Raw genomic sequence first — 22,876 nt, forward strand, 5'->3', positions numbered from 1 at the left:
TTAGAGAGGTCCCTAACCGCAGACTTTCCCATCGCAATACGTTTTTTGATTTCCTGGCTACTGGTGCCAAGAGTGTTGACCGCGGAGCAGAGTTAAGTTAAGTTAAGTTAAGTTAAGTTAAGTTAAGTTAAGTTAAGTTAAGTTAAGTTAAATTAAGCTCAGCAAGTTAAGCATCATAATAAAATCAAAGCCTATTAGCATGGCTTAATGACAAGCATCATATACATCTCTACATGTCTAAACCTAGAAGTTGCTTTTTCATAATGTAAAAATGTCCCAACTTGGAATTCTGTTGTGCCTAATGAAATACTCCAATTTCCTGAAATAGTTCACAGCAACCAGTGCAGGAGCCCTGCAGGGAGTTAGTGGGCAGAGTATTCAGTGGCTAACCAAAAAGTCAAACCCACGGTCTGCTCTGCTAGAGAGAGAGATGAGGTAGTCTGAGATTTGGTCTGAGAAACCCTATAGGCAGTTCCGTTTTGTCCTACAGTTGGAATCAACTTGATGTCAGTGGTCCTGGATTTGAAAGAAAAACCCAGGAGCCAGAAGGAAAGGGTTTTGCCCTGTTGCTAGCTTTTCTGCATCAGTGAGTGGCACTGACACCAAGCCCAGCGAAGCACTATCAGTGCACGGACAGGCTCAACACATCGCTTGTGCTGATGTGAAAGTGACTGGATCCACTTAAGGCAGCAGTTGGAACAATTAAAGAGATGTGTTTAGCCCTCCGCTTACCTGTCTGACAGCAGTGATGACTGTGAAGACCTGGAACTCTGGCGACTGCTTTTAGCACTAACTGTCGGTAGTTCTAAACCACTCTGGAAGAATATGCAATAGTGATCATTAGTACTGCACTTTAGAAGAAAAATGTATTTTATTTTAAGATGGAAGCTCTGTTTAAGAAATGTTTATACTTAAGAGACTGTTACTACCTGTTGAAAGTATGTTTGAAGGATTATACGAATATCAGGATTTTCTTCTGTAACATCAACTAACATTTTATCAATCATCTTGTGAAACTGTTTCACTTCACGAAGTTTGATGTCTTTTTCTTCTAGCACTTCCTTTAGAGACTTTTTCATAACACGGATTTCCTTGGTGAGTTTTGAACACTGTTGAACAATAATATTGATTATATAAATATTTTCCAGAAATTCACATATTTTGTTAATGCATAAAGGTTCCATTTGGAACATGAAAATACCTAAGACCAGTTTTTAAAAGAGGGAAGTACCTGTTTAGTTACTCTGTCCAATTTTGGCTTCTGATCATCAATGTCTTTATTTAGCTGACTTGAATAAGACTGCTTCTCCAATAATTTTTCTTTAATATTATTTGTTAAATGTTCCATAACGTCTAAAGTATTTTCCATGCTCTGTAGGGGGAGAAATTTAAATAGGCATATACTTATTTCTTAACAATGCTTTCCCACTACCACTGTTTCTTCTTGTGTAACCCTGAATTGGATTCAACTAGCACAGGAGGAAACTGACCCTCTTTCTCCAGTGGAGCATCTGGTGGATTTGAACCACGCACCTTTAGGACTGCAGGGCAATTTCTTGCCAGTAGGACACCAGAGCTCCCCTTAAATAGGCATATACTTACTTTTTTTTTTAAAATTACAACTTGCATCAGTTAAGTCCTCATAATAATTCATATATGTAATAAGCATCCTATTCTCAGAGAATAAGCATAATGGTCTTATGGATTAAGATTTGTAAATAATTTCATTAGACAATATTATGAGAATGTCTATTGTTGTGGTGTGCAGTCAAATTAGAACCAATCTCAAGGGAGAAGACTGCCCATCTTTACCTACGGAGCAGCTGATGAAACTGGTAACCTTTGGGTTGGCAACATACCCTATTGTTAAGGCGCTGAACTGCCTGCAGAAAAGGCACATATCTCAACAAGTCAGCAGAGCTCATTTTGATTACTAGGTGCCATCAAATCAAGTACAACTAACAGCAATTCTATAAAACAAGACCTGAATCCCGTCCTATCCTGTGCTATCCTCACCATCCCTGATACACTTGAGCTCATTGCTGCAGTCACCATGTCAATCCATCTCAATGGGGTCTTTTTCTCTTTTGCCGATCCTTTACCCTTCCAAGCATGAAATCCCTTTCCAAGGAGAGATATAAACAATGACTGTTTTAAAAAATTCACAATTTATATCATCTGCTCTGTTTTATTAACAATTTGTTTTATGTAATATCTACTTGATCATTCAAGTAGATATTACATAAAACAAATTATTTAATTGTGCTAATGCGAAACCTGTACTTGGATCAAGAGGCAGTAGTCAGAACAGAGCAGGGTAACACTGCATGGTTCAAAATTGGGAAGGATGTACCCAGGGATGCATCCTGTCTCCATACCTTTTCAACAGGTATGCAGAGCAGATTATCCGAGAGGCTGGCCTCTATGAGGAGAATTGTGGCATCAGGATTGGTGGAAGATCTATTAACAATCTGGGTTATGCAGATGACACAACCCTGCTTGCTGAAACTGAGGAGGACCTCATGCACTTGCTGCGAAGGGTCAGGGACTGCAGCCTTCAGTATGGACTGAGGCTCAACGTCAAGAAGACAAAGATTCTCACCACTGGACCAATTGGCAGCGTCAGGATGGATGGCAAAGAGATTGAGTTTGTTCACAGCTTCAGTTTGCTCGGCTCCACAGTCAACACTCTTGGCACCAGCAGTCAGGAAATCAAAAAGCGTATCGCGATGGGAAAGTTTGCTGTTAGGGACCTCTCTAAAGTACTCAGGAGCAACGGTGTCTCTCTGGAGACTAAGGTGCGCCTGATACAGGCCATGGTCTTTGCAATCGCTTGTTATGCATCAGAGAGTTGGACAATGACTAGGGAGGACAGAAGGAGAGTGGATGCTTTTGAGCTGTGGTGCTGGAGAAGAGTACTGAATGTACCATGGACTGCCAGGAAAACAAACAGATCAATCTTGGAGAGGATTAAACCAGGCTGCTCCTTGGAGGCAAGGATTCTGGGGCTTCGTCTGACATACTTTGGACATGTTGCCAGGAGGGACGGGTCCTTGGAGAGGGACATCATGCTTGGGAGGGTGGAAGGACAGCTCAGGAGGGGAAGACCCTCTATGAGATGGATTGATTCGGTGACTGGGGTAATCGGGATGGGTGTGTCGGAGGCAGTGCAGTTGGCACAGGATAGAGCAGGGTTTAGGGCTGTTGTGCATAGGGTCACTATGAGTCGAAAATGACTCGACGGCACATAACAACAACAACAACAACAATATCTACTTACCAAGTAAAGTTCAGCATAAAAAGAGATCAGTTGGGTTAGTGGACAGAAAGTGATGCTACCAAGCCAAAGATAAGTGACTTTGATCCATGGCCTCAGGCCTGTTTTTAATTGTTTTTGGTCAAACATTCTAGGTTGTATAGCCCTCGCGTGTCCACTTGCCTTACAGAGGTAATTTATGGTTGCTGTGAAACTGAACACTGTGACACTGATGTGTCAGATATGATAATGGCTACCCATGGTGGACAGTGTTTGGTGGAGCTCCCCAATTAAAACAAGCTTGGAGGCAGGAGTGGCATCCACTTCTGAAATATCTTGCCTCCAGAAACCCTATGAACCTGGAGAAAGGATGAAAGTTATACAAGTGTTCAGGTCTTTCATTCATAGGGTTGCTCTGAGTCACCTATGACTTGACGGTACTTAACAACAACAACAACTATTTACTAAACATATTCTTTACTCATTTAATAATGCTATTTAGTAATGAACAGTTTTCTACTAGATTATTTTTAACTTTCAGCCTTCTTCTTTTAATTTCAAGGAAAAACATTTAATGTGACCTTTAAGAAATTAAATGAAAGACAGTCCTGTCAAAAGCAATCTACATGTTAAACTCAATACAGGTGCTGCCAGTGCTGCTCCCACAGTTATTTGGGGAAGGTGGAAACTGCTGTCTACCTTGACCACACGGGACCCCTTAACTCAAGAAACAGGGAGGTCCTAGGCACCTCGACAGAGACAAGAAGCCATTTCCAAAAGGGAATTTGTCATTCAGGTACTTTATGGGGAAAAAAAAATCTGTAGATGCTTCACAAAACACTGCTATACCTGAGCAATTTTATAGTTATAACAGCCTAATATCTTCTAAGAAAAGAAACCCATAATGTCAAGAAAGCAGCAATCCACATCAGCCATTATGGAAAAACAAAATGACCCTTCTCCTAAAAAAGAAGGTCCAAAGAATACCCTAGATAGAGAGAACCAGAAGAAACATATTGATGTAGATTTACTTAAAAAAGATGCAAATGTGGGAAGAAACAATGGAAGTCAATACGAGAGCAAATACTTCAGAGACAACAATACAGAAGAAATATATAGCTGAGGAGAAACTTGAACAGATATGGATGAAAACAAAAAAGATGAAAGAAAAAATTGACAGAACAGTAAAAGAGGTACAAGAAATTAAAAACCTATCACAAAACAGGGAGGGTACAGGCAACACAGTACTGGAAATAACAGAAAAGCATCAAAATGTAATCCAGAATATTAAGACCGAAATGGCAGAGGAATCCAACATGATGGTAGCACTAAAAAAGTCGAGCTGAAGAGCTAGAATAGACAGTGAGCTGGAAGACAAGAGCTTCACTAGAAACATACTTGAAGAAAAATCAGAGATGAAACTTAAAGAAAATTAAGAAAACATTAGAATTATGTGGGATGGCAACAAATGGAATAATATACGTATAATTGGAATTCCAGAACATGAGAGTGACAGGGAAATCACTGAGAAGATTGTGGAAGAAGTACTAGAAGAAAAGTTCCCAGGCATTTTGAAGAATGGGGAAATCCTCATTCAAGAAGCACAGCAAAAACCAAATAGATTAGATCCCAAAAGAAAAACACCAAGAAATATCATAGTCAAATTTTCCAAAATAAAAGCTTGGAATAGAATTCTAAAAGCAGCATGAAAAAAAACAGTCACCTACAAAGGGACAACAATTAGATTAAATTTTGATTGTTCAGCAGAAGCCATGTGAGCTAGAAGGCAATGGGATGCCATATACAGAAAGTTGAAAGATAACAACTGACAGCCAAGGAGCCTATATCCAGCAAAGCTCTCTATCAAATTCAAAGGGGAAATTGAATTCTTTGCAGAAAAAGAAGAACCTTAAGGAATTTGTGAAAACAAGATCAAATTAACAAGAAATTTTAAATGAAGCCTTATGCACAGAAATGCCAAAGAAAGTGAATGACCACAGTAACCAGAAACAACAGCAAAATGGCAAAAGTAAAACTTGCCTGAAAATAATCACACTTACTATGAATGTAATTCATCACATTAACAAAGCAAAGAACAAGAACCACATGATCCTATCAATTTATGCAGAAAACACCTTTGACAAAATCTAACACTCTTTCCTGATTAAAACACTCAACAAAGTAAGATTAGGGGGGAAATGTCTTTTTTTTTTCTTTTTTGTGTGTGTACCATCAAATCAGATCTGACTGGTACAGGAGGAGATTTCCCCTCCTTCTCCAGCAGAGCATCTGGTGGATTCAAACTGTGTACCTCTGGGATTGCAGTGCAGCTTCTTGCTACTAGGCCACCAGAGCTCCCTCTAGGGGGGAATTTCTTCAACAAGGTAAAAAGTATATATGCAAACTTGAGAGCCAACTTTGTTCTCAATGGAGAGAGATTAAAGGCATTCCCATTAAGAACAGGAACTAGGCAAGGATGCCCACTATCACCTCACTTATTATTGTATTGGAAGTCTTAGCAATAGTAATAAGACAAAAGAAGGAAATAAGAGGTATCCAAATAGACAAAGAGGAGGTAAAATTATCTCTATATGCAGATGATATGATAGTATACTTAGAAAACCTTAAAGACTCAGCAAGAAAACTATTGGACATAGTTGACCAATTAGCATAGTGGCAGGATACAAAATCAACATACAAAAATCAATTATATTTCTCTACAGTGACAAAGATAATACAGAACTGGAGCTAAGAAAAACAATACCATTCACAATAGCTAATTTACAAAACATTAATACAAGAAACAAAAAAGAGACCTGAAGAAATGGAAGAATATTCCTTCTCATGGATAGGAAGACTCAATATTTTAAAAATGACAATACTACCAAAGTCAATTTACACGTTCAGTGCAATCCCAATACAAATACCAATCCCATTCTTCAACGAGATGGAAAAGGCAATCTCCAGTTTCATTTGGAATGGAAAGAGGCCCCGAATAAGGAAAACACTCCTTAAAAAGAGAAACAAGTTAGGAGGCATCTCACTCCCTGATTCCAAATCCTGCTACACTGCCATTGTAATCAAGACAGTGTGGTACTGGTACAATGACAGACACATAGATCAATGGAATAGAATTGATAATCCAGAAATCAACCCATCTACGTATGGTCAAATGATTTTTGACAAAATGATGAAATCAGTTAGGTCGGAAAACGACAGCTTTTTAAACAAATGGTGTTGGCAAAATTAAAAAATTGTAGAAAACTCAAGCAAGATCCACACTTCACTCCATATACAAAAACCAACTCAAAGTGTATCAAAGATGTAGAAAAAAGCTTGCAAGAACTCCACAACATAAATAGTCTTGCAAGTACCCTGAAAAACCTACAATGAAGAGAGGATAAAATAGAGGAATGGGACCTTTCTAATGCACATCCAAAAACTTCTACAACAGGGCAAAAAGGGAAGTCACAGACTGGAAAAAATATTTGATAATGTCATGTCTGATAAGGCATTTATAAAATACTTGAGCACCACAATAAGATAAAGGTAAATAACCTAATTGAAAAATGGGCACAGGATATGAACAGACACTTCACCAAAGAAGACATTCAGATGGCAAACAATCACATGAAGAAATGTTAAAAACTCCTAGCTCTAAGAGAGATGTAAATCAAAACAACTATGAGATATCATCTCACACCTGTACGAAAAGCAAAAAACAAATGCTTGTGAGGTTGCAGAGAAACTGGAACACTTTTCACTGTTGGTGGGAGTATCAAATGGTACAACCACTATGGAAGGCAGTCTGGCACTTTCTCAAAAAGTTGGAAATAGAAATACCATTTAATCCAGCAATTCCGCTACTGGGAATATACCCTAAAGAAACCAGAACTGCCACCCAAGCAGATATATGCACACCCATGTTTATTGCTACCTTGTTCACAATAGCAAAGAGTTGGAAACAACTCAAGTGCCTATCAACAAACTAATGTATAGAGAAGCCATGGTATGTCCACACAATGCTGCATTGAAAAACAAGGCACTCATGAAATATTATACAAAATGGGTGACCCTGGAGGACATTATCCAGAATTAAATATCTCAGTGACAAAAGTACAAATACTGCATATTGCCACTGTTGGGGAGAAACTAAGAGGGCATAAATAATGTATACTGCATTGAAACAAATGGGGGAGAGAACTGTTTAGGAGGAAGGAATACATGATTAGGTATTATTGTCATGACAAGTATCCAGAATGAAAGGTGCATAGTGAAGTGGACTTGGGGTGGAGGGGGTGTTGTATGACAATTAAATAATTTTTTTTTTACTTTACAAAGAGAAAAGCAAATGGGGGGGAGGGGTGGGCAGGGACAAAAGTGTGTAACAATGAATGGATGGAAATCCAAAGTCTCTGTAAACTTCTATTAAAAAAAAAAAGTAAAACATGGCCTGACAATAATCACACTTAAAGTGAATGGACTAAATGCACAAATTAAGAGAAGAAAAGTAACAGAATGGACAAAAAACAAAACAAAGCCCATCAATATGTTGCCTACAAGAGAAACACATCTAAAAAAAGGAAGAGAATGAAAGACTCAAAATCAAAGGCTGGGGGGAAATATACTAAGCAAATGGCAACTTCAAAAAAGCAGGAGTGGCAATATTAATCTCTAATAAAATAGATTTCAGAATGAAAACCACCACTGAAGAAATGGAAAGGCATTACATAATGATTAAAAGCACAAGAAGACATAACCTGGGTCAACATTTATGCACCAAATGATAGACCTGCAAAATATATAAAACAACAGTTGACCAAATTGAAGAAAGAAATAGACAGCATCACAATAGTGATACGAGATTTCAACACACCAGTATCACCAAAGGACAGGTCAACTCAATGAAACTCAACAAAGATGCAGAAGATCTAAGCTACACAATCAGCCAACTCAAACTTGTGGGTGTATTCAGAGTACTGTACCCAACTAAAACTCAATTCACTTTCTTCTCAAATACGCATGGTACATTCTCCAGAACTGATCGTATATTAGGACACAAAGCAAGCCTCAACAAATTAAAAAATATTGAAATAATACAAAGTATTTTCTCAGACCACAATGCCATAAAATTAGAAATCAACCACAGAAGGGTAAAGCTTACAAAACCACCAATGTGGAAACTAAATCACTCTGCTAGAACATGATTGAGTTATAAAATAAATAAATAATGAAATAAAAAACGTTCCTTGAACCAAAGATAATGAAAATACAACTTACCAAAGCCTCTGGGACACAGCTAAGGCAGTCAGTCCTCAGGAGGCAGTTCATAGCAAGACATATAAAAAAGGAACAAAAAAAGAATCAATGATCTAACTCAACACCTTCAGCAAATAGAAAAAGACCAACAATCTAATCTTCAAACTCTAGAAGAAAAAAATAATTATAAGGATAAGAGCTGAAATCAATCAGATAGAAAACAGAAAAACAGTTGAAAAATTACAATAAAATGTGCAAAGAGCTGGGATCAGAAAATCAAAAGGGCCATATTCACTAGTATTTCTTAAGCTGAAGTAAAACAAATTCAAAAAGAAAAACAAATTCAAATCTCGAGTTGCAATCCTTAATGATGCTTTGGGCAGAATATTAAATGATCCAGGAAGCATTAAAAGAAGATAGAGTATACAGAGTTATTGTAACAAAAGGAATTGGTGGACACAGAAGAATTTCATGAAACATCATGTGAGCAAGAACCTGTGGTGATGAAGGAAGAAGTTCAAGCTGTTCTTGAAAGAACTGACAAAAAACCAAGGCCCCAGGAAACAAACAGACGCTTCCTTGGATGTGTTCACCAAGTTTTGCCAAGAAATTTGGAAGACAACAACCTGGCCAACTGCCTGGAAAAGATCTGTATTTATTCCCATTCCAAAATTGACAAACCACTGGCAAATATAACAATAGAGAAAAAGAAAAGAAACAGATAACTTAAGAAATGACAGAGGTAGGGAGCTCTGATGGCCTAGTGGCAAGAAGCTGCACTGTAATCATAGAAGCATGCAGTTCAAATCCACCAGATGCTCTGCTGCAGAGGGAGGGACAATCTCCTCCTGTATCAGTCACATCCAATTTGATGGTACACACACACACACACGAATAAAATTTTTAAAAATTAAATTAGAAATGACAGAGGTGACATCACAAAAGTACCAGAGGAAATTAAATAAATAATATCAGAATACTACAAAAAGATATACTCTGATAAATTTGAAACCTAGAGAAATGTACAAATTCCTTGAAACACATCCCCTGCCTGGTTTGACAAGGACAGATACAGAACACTTGAACAGACCCATCAAAAGAGAAGAAATTGAAAAGGTAATAAAAAGACTTTCCCATAAGAAAAGTTCTGTAACAGAGAGATGGCTTCACAGCTGAATTCTACCAAACATTTAGAGAAGATTTGGCACTAATTCTACTTATTTCAAAAAACTGAAAGAGAAGGAATACTTCCATAGTGATTCTATGAAGCAAGCATAACCCTAAAATGATACAACCACTCTGAAAGGCAGTTTGATATTTCCTAAAAAAAGTGAACATAGAAACTCCATATTACCCTATTCCACTACTTGGCATACACCCAAAAAAATTAGAACTCAGACACAAATGGAGATTTGTATACAAATGTTCACAGCAGTTTTCACCACCACAAGAATATGGAAACAGCCCAAATGTCCAACCACACTGATGCACAGAGGAATTTGGTACATTCACACAATGGAATACTATGTAGCAATCAGGAGCAATATTTTTGAAAAATACTATATAACTTGGGAGAGACTGGAGAGCATTATACTGAGTGAACTCACTCAGTCTCATAAAGACAAATATTGTATAAGACTATTATTATAAAAATAGAAGGATAACTAGTAAAACAGGTATGGGTGTCCAAATGGGAAAGGAGTGGGAGTATAGGGGTGAGAATAAGGTGGGGAAAAACCATGGAATTGCACAATTTGGTTGGTGGAGAAAGGGGATAAAGGAAATTGGAAAGATCTGGTGGGGATCTGAAAAGGCAGGGTAATTATGGATGTAGTCCAATGGATATTAATTTTATAAAACATAATGAATGGGAATGATTGTATAAAACACAATGTGAATTTAGTATGAAACACAATGTATACAAACTTTGTAAGCAAACCAATATGAAATAATTTTTTTAAAAAAGAACATCATCCATGAATAATGTAAAAGGTCATTATTAAGACAGAGGAAGAAGAAAAGATTGAGATGGACATCAGAAGAGACTGAGCAACAATAGAACCAAGAAATCAAAGGACAGGGAAGACACCAGGAAGTTAAAGAGCTGAATAGAATATTTCAAAGGGCAGCCAAGAAGACAAAGCAAAATATTTATAATGAAATGTACAAAGAGTTGAGTTAGAAAATCAAAAGGAACAAACTTGCTCACCATTTCTTAAACTGAAGGAACTGAAGAACAATTTCAAACCTCAAGTTGCAATACTTAAGGATACTATGGTCAGAATACTGTATGATCCAGGAAGCATCCAAAGAAGATGGAAGGAGTACACAGAGTCACTGTACCAAAAATAATTGGCTGACACAGAAGAATTTGATAAAACAGTATGTGATCAAGAAGCAATGTTGATTAAGGAGGAAATTCAAGCTGCTGTGAATGAACTGGCAAAAAATAAGGCCTCAGGAATTGATGGAATACTAATTGACATATTTCAACAACAGATGCACCCCTGGATGTGCTCACCAGGTTGTGCCAAGAAATCTAAAGGACCTGGCAAACTAACTCGAATAGATCCACAATTATTCCCATTCTGAAAAAAAAAATAACCCAACAGAGTGTGGAAATTATTGAACAATATCACACACAATCAAAATCTTGCTGAAGATTATGGGAAAATGACTGAAACAATACATCAACAGAGAACTACCAAAAATACAAGCTAGGTTTAGAAGAAGCCATGGCACTGGGGATATCATTGCCAATGTCAGATAGATATTGGCTTAAAGCAGATAGCACCAGAATAATGTCAAATGGTGCCTAGCCTTGAGAAGAATAGGAGTCCCAGAATGCTTGATTGTGCTCATGCAAAACCTATACTGAGACTAGGAAGCAATCATCAGAACAGAGCAAAGGGACACTACATGATTAAAAAATCAAGAAAGGAATGCCCCAGGGATGAGTCCTTTATTCATACCTTTTCAATCTATGTGTGGAATAGATCATTTAGGAGGCTAGACTTTATGAGGAAAAATGTGGCTTCATGGTTGGCTGAAGACTCATCAACAACCTGCATCATGCAGATGACATAACCTGGCTTGCCAAAACTGAGCAGGATTTGAAGCATTTGCTTCAAGTCAAGGACTGCAATTTCCAATATGGATTACATCTCAACATCAAGAAAATCAATTCTCACCACTGGGCCAATAGGCAGCATCATGAAAGATGGGGAAGAGAATGAAGTTATTAACAGTTTCATCTTGTTGAGATTCAAAAACAACACTCTTGACAACAGCAGTCGGGTAATCAAAAGACAAACTGCATTCAGAAAGTCTGCTGTCAGGGACCTCTTGAGAGTGCTAAGGAGGAATGATGCCAGTCTAAAGACTAAGGTGTGCCTGAGTCGGGCCATGGTCTTCACAATTACTTACTATGTAACTGAGAACTGGACAAGCCTAAGGATGATGGAAGAAGAATCAATGCCTCTCAGTTGTGGTGCTGAAGAACAGTATTAAAGATACCATGGAATGCCAAGAGAAGAAACAGGTTTGTATTGCAGAGGGTAAAACCAGCTTGTTCTCTGGAAGTCAATTTTGTGAAACTCCATCTCACATACTCTGGGCATGTTAGCAGGAGATAAGAGTCCTTGGAGAAGTATATTATGCTTGGGAAGGTTGAGCCTCAGTGCAGGAGAGGAAGAACCTGGATGAGAAGGATTAACACAGTCCCTATGGCAATGGCACTGAGTGTGTCAGAGACAGTAAGCTTGGCTCAAGATAAGGCAGGGTTCAATGCTACTATCCCTAGGGTCTCTATGAGTTGTAGTGGACTTGACAGCATATAACAATAACAGAGACACCTTGTAACAAAGCCTGGATGACCTAATCATGATAAAAAACCCAAATAATCAAATCCCCCAGTCACTGAAAGCCCTGTGGGGCACAGTTCAGCTCTGCCACACACGGTATCACCATGAGTCAGAGTAAGAAGAAAGTGGGTGGAATTATAAGAATAGTTGTCTTTTTCTGAGGGCTTCCTACTACAGAGTCTTCAGAAGTTACCTGGATATCTTCCTGAACTTCTTGGATTTGTCTTTGTTTATATCTGTATTTTTCTTCAATAGCTCTTTTTTGTTCTTCTAGTTGGATTTTTTGCTCATACTCCTCACCTAGAATTTAGAGAGTTTATATTTTACATTTTCAACTTACTGTGTAGCAATCAATCTTAAAAAATTATGTGTGTATGACTAAATTCAATATTTCTAGCAATTTTATTTATGAAACGTTAATTTCCTTTTCTCTTCTGGTGGAAAAATAATACATAATACCCATTTCTTGTCTTGTAAACATAGAGCAACAGTATGCAGCAATTATTTTCAAATTTGAAATTAATTCCCAAGAGAAGTGAGCTATAACATTAGATTTAACAATGTAAATAACACCTTAGATGCCACTTACAAAAAAATGGAGGAATTAGCTGCTTTCCGACATAAGCTAATATCACACATGTTTGATTTTCATGTATCATGTATTTTTCTCTTTAAAATAAAGTTTAAATTGCATATATATTCATAAAAATATTTTAATAATTCCTACATACTAGATGGAGTCACTTTCTTAAAAGATTGTTTATAATTATTGTTGCAATTGTTCAACACTTGCAAGGTGTTTTCCAGAGCATAGATTTCTTTTTCAGCTTTATCAATCTTAGCATCCAAACTATCACCTTCTCTTTGAAGTTCTTCTCTTTCTTGAGAAGCCTATGAAATAAAGAACAAAACCGAATCAAATAAAAATATGTATTATGGGGGAAGAAAATGCCTGTAGGGCAGAAAGTAGTAAACTCTGAGCAGAGCAGTTTGCCTCAGGCCTACACATCATATTACAAAAAAAGATCGTTATTTCCTACACTTCATTTAGAGTAGAAAACAAAATCTTCAGGCCTTCAGAATATAGTTCTCAACAAATATAACTAATCAAAGCATACATGAACGTCTACAGTGAACACTGCCAGAAAATTAGGCAGGTATACAAACTTCAATGGAAAGAGAAATAAAATTAAGTAACAGTAAGTTTGAAAATCGATTTCTGATCAGAAGAAAAAGTGTTTCTGGCCCAAAAGAGGGCCAGGAATAACATTTCCCCAATTTTTTAAAATTTAGAAAGATGTGAAATGGGTGAATAATGTACATCTAATAAAACATGGTATGGGCTTATTGTTATTGTTGTTGTTGTTATGTGCCATCGAGTCATTTGCAACTCATTGTGACCCTTAAGTACAAGACCTCTAAATGCCGTTCTATCTTGTGCCAACCTAGCCATCTTAAACGCACTTATTCCCACCACTCCGGTCACAGAATCGATCCATCTCATCGAAGGTCTTCCTCTCCTTTGCTGCCCCTCCATTCTGCCAAACATGATGTCCCTCTCCAAGGACCAGTCTCTCCTTGCAACATGCCCAAAGTATGTCAGACGAAGTTTCAGAATCCTTGACTCCAGGGAACATTCTGGTTTCACCTTCTCCAGGACAAACCCATTTGTTCTCCTAGCAGTCCATGGTATATCATTCAACACTCGTCTCCAGCACCACAGCTCAAAGGCATCAATTCTCTTTCTATCAACCCTATTCACTGTCCAACTTTCTGATGCATAGCATGTAATTGTGAAGACTATAGCCTGGATCAGGCGCACCTTAATCTCCAGCCTGATGTAGTTGCTCTTCAGGGTCACCCACCTGGTTAATGGCTGTCCCCAAACAGATCGAGACAAAGGCAGTCTATGATCCTGCTTTTAACTAACTGATCACAGCCCTTATTGGTAAAGAAACTTAGTTGAACTGAAATAATCTCATAGTCTGAGAAGTAATAAAATGAATCAAGAGATTGATTTCCCATAAAGATTATGTGGAATTTCCCGAGGCAAAATGGCATACCACACTTAGTATATATGTCATGAGCATATTAGAGGACAGGCTTCAGAAGGAAATTTAGGAGATTAAGTAGACGGAGGTCGGAAGATGTTGGTCATCTACTGGAGATGTAATTTGGGAGATCTTCCTTTTTACTTCAAAGCACCTATCTCTCAAAACTTGTATTGCTATCAAATCAGAACCAATTCCTAGTTGATCCTCCACTGTGTTTCTGAGGTTTTAAATCTCACGGGAGAAGACCATCCGTCCACTGGCAGATTTGAACTGCCAGAGAGGTATGGCCTTTGCATAACTCCCTACGGACGAGGCCACCAGAGCTCCCCTAACCATATATAAAAAGACCTTCAAATTAATTGTTGTCAAAATGGAACCAACACACGGGTGACCCTGCAGTGGGTTTCCAGGGCTGTGAATCACAAAGGAGGAGACTGTCCAACTTTTGCTCATGGAACCACTGGTACAAACTACCAGAGACACCACCTTTGAGTCAGCAGTGAAACTCCGTATGGGCTGTGCCCCCAGAGCTTCCTAGAACCACGGAGATTGTTGTTGTATGTAGAGTCAGAACTCATTCATAGCTGGCCCTCCAGCAGGTTTTTACATTTTTCAGGAGCAGACTGCCCACTCTCCTCCCACGGAGCAGCTCGTGGAGCTCTGGAGTTGGTAGCACGACTCCTTCCCACTAGAGTGTCAGAGCTATTTAGAACCATGGATAGTACAAAAAAATAAGTTAGAATTTACATAAAGTTTTTTAACAACTTCATAGACCTTTTGGCAAAAACATCACATCAGCTCAGGGTATTTTCTATGTGAGAAAGGTGACACTGGCGCTATCCAGAAAGGGAATGGTATTCAGATCACTTAGGACTTCTCTCTTCTGGTCATAATGTAAAGATAAAATGAAATGATAGACAACTCTCAAACATAAAATGAGAAGAAGAAAAAAACAGCAGATTCATTTGGCTGACTTCCAAACAATATGAAGACAGGGAGCAGCTTTCCTTTGTGAAAAGCAGGCATACCAGAGGTGGGCGAGTAAGTTAAGAGTTTACAATTTTAGAGGCAGTATAGTTCTAGAGCAAGATCTCTGCCAATACATTGGGCAAAATGATTGGTTGCTAACCAAAAGGCCACTGTGGACCCACCAGACACTCGGTGGGAGAAATATATAGCAGGCTGCTTCCTTAACAACTACAGCCTTAGAAACCCCACGCAGTTCTGCTCATCCTATAGGATTACCAAGTCAACATCACCTCATCAGCAACAGAACTTTGTTTCTTAGGTCTCTTTTGGTAGCACGAGAAGATGTGGTCCACGGTGTGACCATGGGAATGTAGCAATGGTGATACAAGCTTTGTATATGAAGTGCTTAGCAGGCTGTCACACAGTGGCCAAAGGCACCATAGGTGAACAAGTTTTGGCAGAAAAGAGATTATGAATCTTGAATTAATGAGGGAAAATCATATGACATGGTTGATAGTGATACCAAAAGGAAAAATGGAATGTCAAATAATGCTCAGATAGAATGACCTGAATCTCAAAAGATTTGGACCGAGTTAACAAATAGGTTTTAGAAATTAGAGAGCAGCACTTGGACATCACTTCTAGGAGGTGTCTAAAACCAGCGTCAGTGCCTCTATCGATCCATTTAATTATGGCTGTGATTAAGTGCAATAGCTGCTAGATGCAATAAATGAATATACTACCATTTCTGTTCTTTTCAATCCAAAGGATTACTATGAATGAGTTACTGGAGAATAAAAAATAAAAAAGCTACTTTTTACCACCACAGTTGTAAATCAATTACGATTCCAGGGAGTTCTGGTGGCTCAGTGGTAAGGAGTTGTGCTGCCAACCCAAAGGCATGTGGTTTGAACCTACCAGCTGCTCCAGAGAAGAAAGATGGGTAATCGCCTCTCTTGAGATTAACTGCCTCTGAAAACCCACTGGAGGGGCAGCTGTGAGTTGCTCTAACTCAATGTTACCCCCTAACAACAACAACAACATACCTTTAGGACATAATATGCTTGTGTTTTCTCTTCTCCTTCAGGAGGCTGCATGACCACAGTAAGAATTCCATATCTGTTCTTCAACTTGTTAATTTTACTTAGCCGGTCATGATACTCAGCACTAGTAAGAAAAGAAAAATAAAAATTAAACAGCAGAAAGCGAATACCATATTTGGTGTAGTGCATTACATATTGTGCACCATGAAAGGTCAGCAAGTCAAATCCACCAGTTCTCTGTAGTGCTAAGATGGACAATGTCTTCCCATACAAAATGACAGCTTCAGAAACTCAATGGAGGGTCACTATGAGTCAGAAGGTACTTGTTGGCAGGAATGGCTTCTACTCCGACAATTACCAAAATCACCAAATAAGAATGATAAAAAAAATTTTACCAGGATCCCTATGTAGAGAGTATTAACGAAACAAAACAAAACAAAACCATGAAGTAGTTTTAGGCTCCACAACTGTGGAAGAAAGTAAAGAAAATGGGGGAGGAGGGTGGGCGTGGTCAGCCTAGGAATGAAAGATGCTTTATTATCTATAATAAATGCCTCCTAACCACATCATTTCATCTCCTGTAAATTGGCATGTTGTTAGGAGGGACCTGTCAGTCATTGGAAAAATACTTCATATTCACAGCCGTGGAGGGTCAGAGAAAGAGAGGAAGACTACCCAAAAAGATAAATTTGAACTGACACAGTGACTAACAATGGGCTCAAGTCTATCAGAGATCGAGAGGACAAGGTTCAAATCTGTATGTTCAATGCAAGGGTATTTTAAGTCATAGCCAACTGTCAACTCGAAGGCTCCTACCAACAACAACAGGGACTCTTCACATACAAGGAGCTCTGATGGCCTAGTGGGTCAACATGTTACACTGCCAAATTAAAGGTAAGTGACTAAGAATTCACCAGCTGCTGCACAAGAAAAAGATACATAGTTTCCTCCTATGATTTATAGCCTTGTAAACCTCACTGGAGGGTCAGCTATGAAGCAGTTCTGACTTGATGGCTTTAACACTCTATATAACTAAAGAAGATGTCATCCTGCCTACTTCCTATGATGCTCCTGAGGGAATAAACTAACTCAAAACCTAGAATCAGCTCCTCATCCCTCAATATAGATATAAGTCCACTGGGAAAAGATATAATTAGTTGTTAAGGAACCTAATATTAGCAAGATAGGCCAACTACAGATTAGTAAATACTGATCAGTAGAAACTATCAAAAAGCCAGGAATTATCACATAGTTTTAAAAAGAACAAAATGAGCAGAGAAAAAACCATAACACCCAGATAATGCAGGGAGTAGAAGAGAATTTTCAAGGCCTTCAAATTAGCATTCATCAGACTAGCAAGAAAGGCTTTTGGATTTTCTTACAAAACTGAGCAAATGAAAACTTTATGGGGCACAAACAAGCACAGGGATGGCACAGCCCATACGGCAGCCATCAGGGTTGACTTTGAAACACCTAACCAAAAAAGACAACAGGTTTATACAGCCAATAACACCAATAAAAGAAGAAGGAAAAGCCAATTTCTCTGTAAACCTTCAGTAAAATTAAAGATGGCGCAGGGGGTGGGGTGGGGGGAAGAAATGGCATCAATGTAGGGGGGAAAAAATTTGAGAATTCTTGCAAATAATTTCTATAATAACAATGAAGAATACAGATTAAACTCTTGTCGTTGTTGTGCACTGCTATTGAGATGAAGCTGACACACAGCTGACTGCCCAGTAGGTCTTCCAAGACTTTACATCAAACAAGAGGAGACTGCCCCTCTTTCTCCCAGAGATTCAAATTGCCTGCCCACTCCTTGTCCATTAGGCCACCACCAGAGCACTCTACAGATTAGTTGTCTGGAAAGAGGAAGGAAGATGGGAAAGGAGAGGTAGAAGAGAAGAGATGGAAGGAGAGGAAAGATGGAATAAGAACACCTAAACAGAGTAAAAGGAGTGGGAGGTTTTTTTTTTTTTTTAAATTATGAGAGAAAAGTTAAGAAACCTGGAAGACAAATCTAGGGAAGCCAACATATACAAATGAGAGGAATAAAAAATGGTGGTAAGAGGAGATAAAGGTAATAGAAAAATATTTTGCCAAGAAAATACTGAATCAAGTAATTTTAAAAGTTCATCAGAGGTTAAACAAGAAAACTGGAATCTGAGGGGGATCCACAAAAGGCAAACGTACCTAGAGTGAAATGGAAAGAAATTATCAAACCCAAGGATAAAAGGGTTGTCTTGAAACTTCTAGAAAGAAAATAAACAGCAAGTTACCAAAAAAGTAAATTTAATACCTTTCACTCAGAGCTCTCGTGATACTATAACCTAGAAGAATATGAAGCAATGCCTTTAACGTTCTGTAATTCAAATGTGAAGTAAAATAAATATACATTAAGCAAGGACTCAAAGGTCAGAAAGAATCAATTCTAGGAAAGAAAATACTGAGATGCAACAGTGAAACTAAAAGGGAATCCAATAAAACAGGATGGCAGAGGCTATACAAAAGAATATCAAACAATGAAGTAAAATATAGAGAAAAGGTGACAATTTTGTTGACAATCAAATTGCTTCTTAATGCATCTTATATGAAAGGAGCATTTTAAAAATAAAGATGTGATATTTAAAGTAATATCGGAAGCTATAATAATCAGTAATTTTCAAAAATATATGAAAAATGAGAGAAAATTAGAAATAAAGATGATAAATTTTCTCCTTTTTTAGGATGGTGAGAATAATTAACCTTCAATATTTTTTAAGTCACCTGCGACTCCTAGTGACCTTTATACAACATCTCTTAACCCTGTTCTATCCTGAGCCAACCTTATTGTCTCTGATACACCTACCCCCATTATCCCAGTCACTGAATCAATCATTGAGGATCTTCCTCTCTTGTGGTGTACCTCCACCCTCCCAAAGATAATGTCCCTCTCCAAGGACTAGTTCCTCCTTGAAACACACCAAAAGAATGTCAGACAAGGCTTCAGAATCTTTGCATCCAAGGAGCAGTCTGGTTTCACCCTCTCTAGGGCAAACAAGTTCATAAACTTGGAGAAACAATGATAGCTATGGAAAGGCATGAGGTCTTTTGTTCATAGAGTCACTATGAGTCAACCTCAACTTGATGGCAATCAACAACAACAATGAAGTCAAGTGAATACCACTAGCATTCAAATATATGCACCAACAACCTGAACCAAATAAGAGGAAAAAGATTTCTACCAATTTTTGTAGTCAGAGATTGATTAAACATGCAATCAAGATGCATTAATAATAATGGGTGACTGAAATGAAAAAGTTGGGAACAAAGAAGAAGGATCAGTATTTGGAAAACGTGGACTTGGTAACAGAAATGAAGCTGGAGATAGGATGATAGAATTTTGCAAAATCAAATGATTTATTTGTTGCAAATACATTTTAGAAGAAACATAAACACATGTTATACACATGGATTTCACCTGATGGTATGCATAGGAATCAGACAGATTACATCTGTGGAAAGAACTAGGCCAGGAGCTGTTTGTGGAACAGACCACCAACTACTCATATGCAAGTTCAAGCTAAGGAAAATGAAACTGAATCCACAGGAATAAAAATATGACCTTGAGTCTATCCCACCTGAATTTCATAACCATCTCAGGAACATATTTGAGGCCTTGAACACTAATGAGTGAAGACCAGATGAGTTTTAGGAAGATACCAAGAATATCATTCAGGAAGAGTGCAAAAGGTCATTGCAAAGACAGAGGAGGAAGAAAAGACCAAAACCGATGTCAGAAGAGACTCTGAATATTGCACTAGAGCACCAAGACGCCAAAGCAGAGGGAATAAATCAAGACATTAAGGAGCTTCACAGAAGATTTCAAAAGGCAGAGCTACAACACAAAGTAAAGTATTATAATGAAATGTGCTAAGAGCTAAATTCAGAAAATCAAAGGGGTTGAACTTGCTTAGCATTTCTTGAGCTCAAGGAACTAAAGAAGAAATTCAAGCCTTGAGTTGTAATACTTAAGGATGCTTTGGGCAGAATATTAAATGATCCAGGAAGTATTAAAAGAAGATGGAAAGAATATACAGAGTCATTATAAAAAGAGGAATTGGCAGACATAGAAGAATGTCATGAAACAACATATGAACAAAAGCCTGTGATGATGAAGGAAGAAGGTCAAACTGCTTTGAAAGAACTGCATTAAAATAAGGCCCCAGGAATTAATGGTATACCAATTGACATATTTCAACTAACAGAGCTGCCCTAGATGTGCTCACCAAGTTGTGCCAAGAAATCTGGAGGACAATCACTTGGCCAAATGACTGGAAGAGATCTATATTTGTTCCTATTCCAACAAAGGTGATACGACAGAGTGGAAATTGTCAAACAATATCATTAATATCATATGCAAGCAAAATTCTGATGAAGATTATCCAAAAGCACATCAACAGAGAACTACCAGAAGTGCAGGCTGGGTTTAGAAGGGGTAATGGTACTAAGGATATTGTAGTTAATGTTAGATGGATCTTGGCTGAAAGCAGGCAGTACAAGAAGAATGTCTATCTGTGTTTCATTGACTATGCAAAGGCCTTTGACTGTGTGGATCACAACAAACTGCGGCTGACTCTGAAAAGAATGGAAATTCCAGAACACTTGATCATGCTAATGTGAAACCTATACTTGGAACAGGAGGCAGTCATCAGAACAGAGCAAGGAAACACTGCATGGTTCAAAATTGAGAAGTGTGTATGCCAGAGATGTGTCCTATCTCCATACTTTTTCAATCTTTATGCATAACATATTATCTGGGAGGCTGGGTTCTATGAAGAGAAATATGGCATCAGGATTGGAGGAAGATTCTTCAACAATCTACGTTAGGCAGATGACACAACCCTGCTTGCTGAAACTGAGGACCTGAAGTGCTTGCTGTGGAAGGCGAGGGACTGCAGGCTTCAGTCTGGATTGAGGCTCAACATCAAGACAACAAAGATTCTCACCACTGGACCAATTGGTAGTATCATAATGGATGGTGAATAGATTGAGATTTTTCACAACTTTAATTTGCTTGGCTCCACAATCAACATTCTTGGTACCAGAAACCAGAAAATTAAAAAAGATATATTGCAATGGGAAAGTCTCTCTAAAGTACTGAAGGCCAATGATGTCAGTCTGGAGAGTAAGGTGCACCTGATACATGCTATGGTCTTTGTAATCACTTGCTATGCATCAGAGAGCAGGACAGTGGCTAGGGATGATAGAAGGAGAATTGATACTTTTGAGCTGTGGTGTTGGAGAAGAGTATAGAATACACTAGGGACTGCTAAGAGAACAAACAGGTTTGTGCTGGAGAAGGTGAAGCCAGGCTGCTCCTTGAAGGCAAGGATTCTGAAGCTTCATCTAACATACTCTGGACATGTTGCAAGGTGGGATCAATCCTTGCAGAGGAGCGTCATGCTTGGGAGGGTGGAGGGACAGTGCAAGAGAGGAAAACCCTCGATGAGATGGATTGATTCAGTGACTGGGGGAATGAGGGTAAGTGTGTCAGAGACAATGAGATTGGTACACGATAGGGCACGGTTTAGGGTTATTGTACATAGGGTTGCTATGGGTCGCAGGCAACTAGACAGCACAAAACAACAACAACAACACAATGAAAACAAAATTTTATTAGCAAAGAAGAATTAATACACGGCAATTTCTAAGATTTTTAAAAGTTAAAGCTACCATGATCTCCAACTATGCTTCTCCAAAGTATTTATTCAAGAGAAAAGAAAACATGATGTGCATACAAAACCACAAATCTTCGCAACAGCTTTTATTTGTAATGTATCAATCTTAGAAGCAATATAAATACCCATCAACAAGTAAATGTATAAAGAAATTGGTATTTATACATACTATAGAATACTACCCAACAGTAAGTTATTATAATAATCCAGCAATTTAAAGTAAGAGGTAGAAAACTATTCTCCCTGACACCTGTTTTGGACAGCTCACAAGCGAAAAATGATTTCCCCATTTTTAATTGGCTGAAAAAAAGTCATAAGAAGAATTCCACTTCATGAAACATGAAATTATATGACAACTCAAATTCAGTGTCTATGAATAAAGTTTTACTAGAGTCTAACCACATTCATTCATTTTTCCATTATTTATGGCTACTATCTATCTGTTCTATAATCAGAGGCTAAGATGTTGTGACAGAAACTAGATATCCTATAAAACCTATAGTATTTACTATCTAACAGAAAAAAAAATGTGCAGACTCCTCCTAACAAGGAATGAATTCTTGATTTGCACATCAGCATAAGTGAATCTCCAAATAATTATGATGAATGAAAGATGGCAGGGGGAAAGTATATATTTTTAATTATATTTATATAGAACTCTTGAAAATTCAGCTTAAAACAGGAATATAATAATTGTTTAACTTGGCCGCCGCTC

General features: G+C 38.0%; 1 protein-coding gene across 1 annotated transcript in view; it reads right to left on the reverse strand.

Annotated features, from left to right (window-relative positions):
- Nucleotides 1-728: 728 nt before the first annotated feature.
- LOC102864547 (coiled-coil domain-containing protein 39-like) overlaps nt 729-22,876 on the reverse strand; it is a 123,383-nt gene continuing 101,235 nt past the window's right edge. Inside the window, exons 14-19 of the mRNA XM_006884151.1 lie at nt 16,448-16,568; nt 13,110-13,269; nt 12,572-12,678; nt 1,232-1,372; nt 930-1,109; nt 729-815 (exon numbers count right to left, since the gene is read on the reverse strand). Of these exons, the coding sequence (XP_006884213.1) occupies nt 729-815; nt 930-1,109; nt 1,232-1,372; nt 12,572-12,678; nt 13,110-13,269; nt 16,448-16,568 (796 nt within the window). The remainder of the gene's footprint in view (nt 816-929; nt 1,110-1,231; nt 1,373-12,571; nt 12,679-13,109; nt 13,270-16,447; nt 16,569-22,876) is intronic.

The sequence above is a fragment of the Elephantulus edwardii genome, unplaced genomic scaffold (genome assembly GCF_000299155.1).
Source record: "Elephantulus edwardii isolate Elephantulus edwardi_28Jun2011 unplaced genomic scaffold, EleEdw1.0 scaffold00031, whole genome shotgun sequence".
NCBI classification, from domain to species: domain Eukaryota; kingdom Metazoa; phylum Chordata; class Mammalia; order Macroscelidea; family Macroscelididae; genus Elephantulus; species Elephantulus edwardii.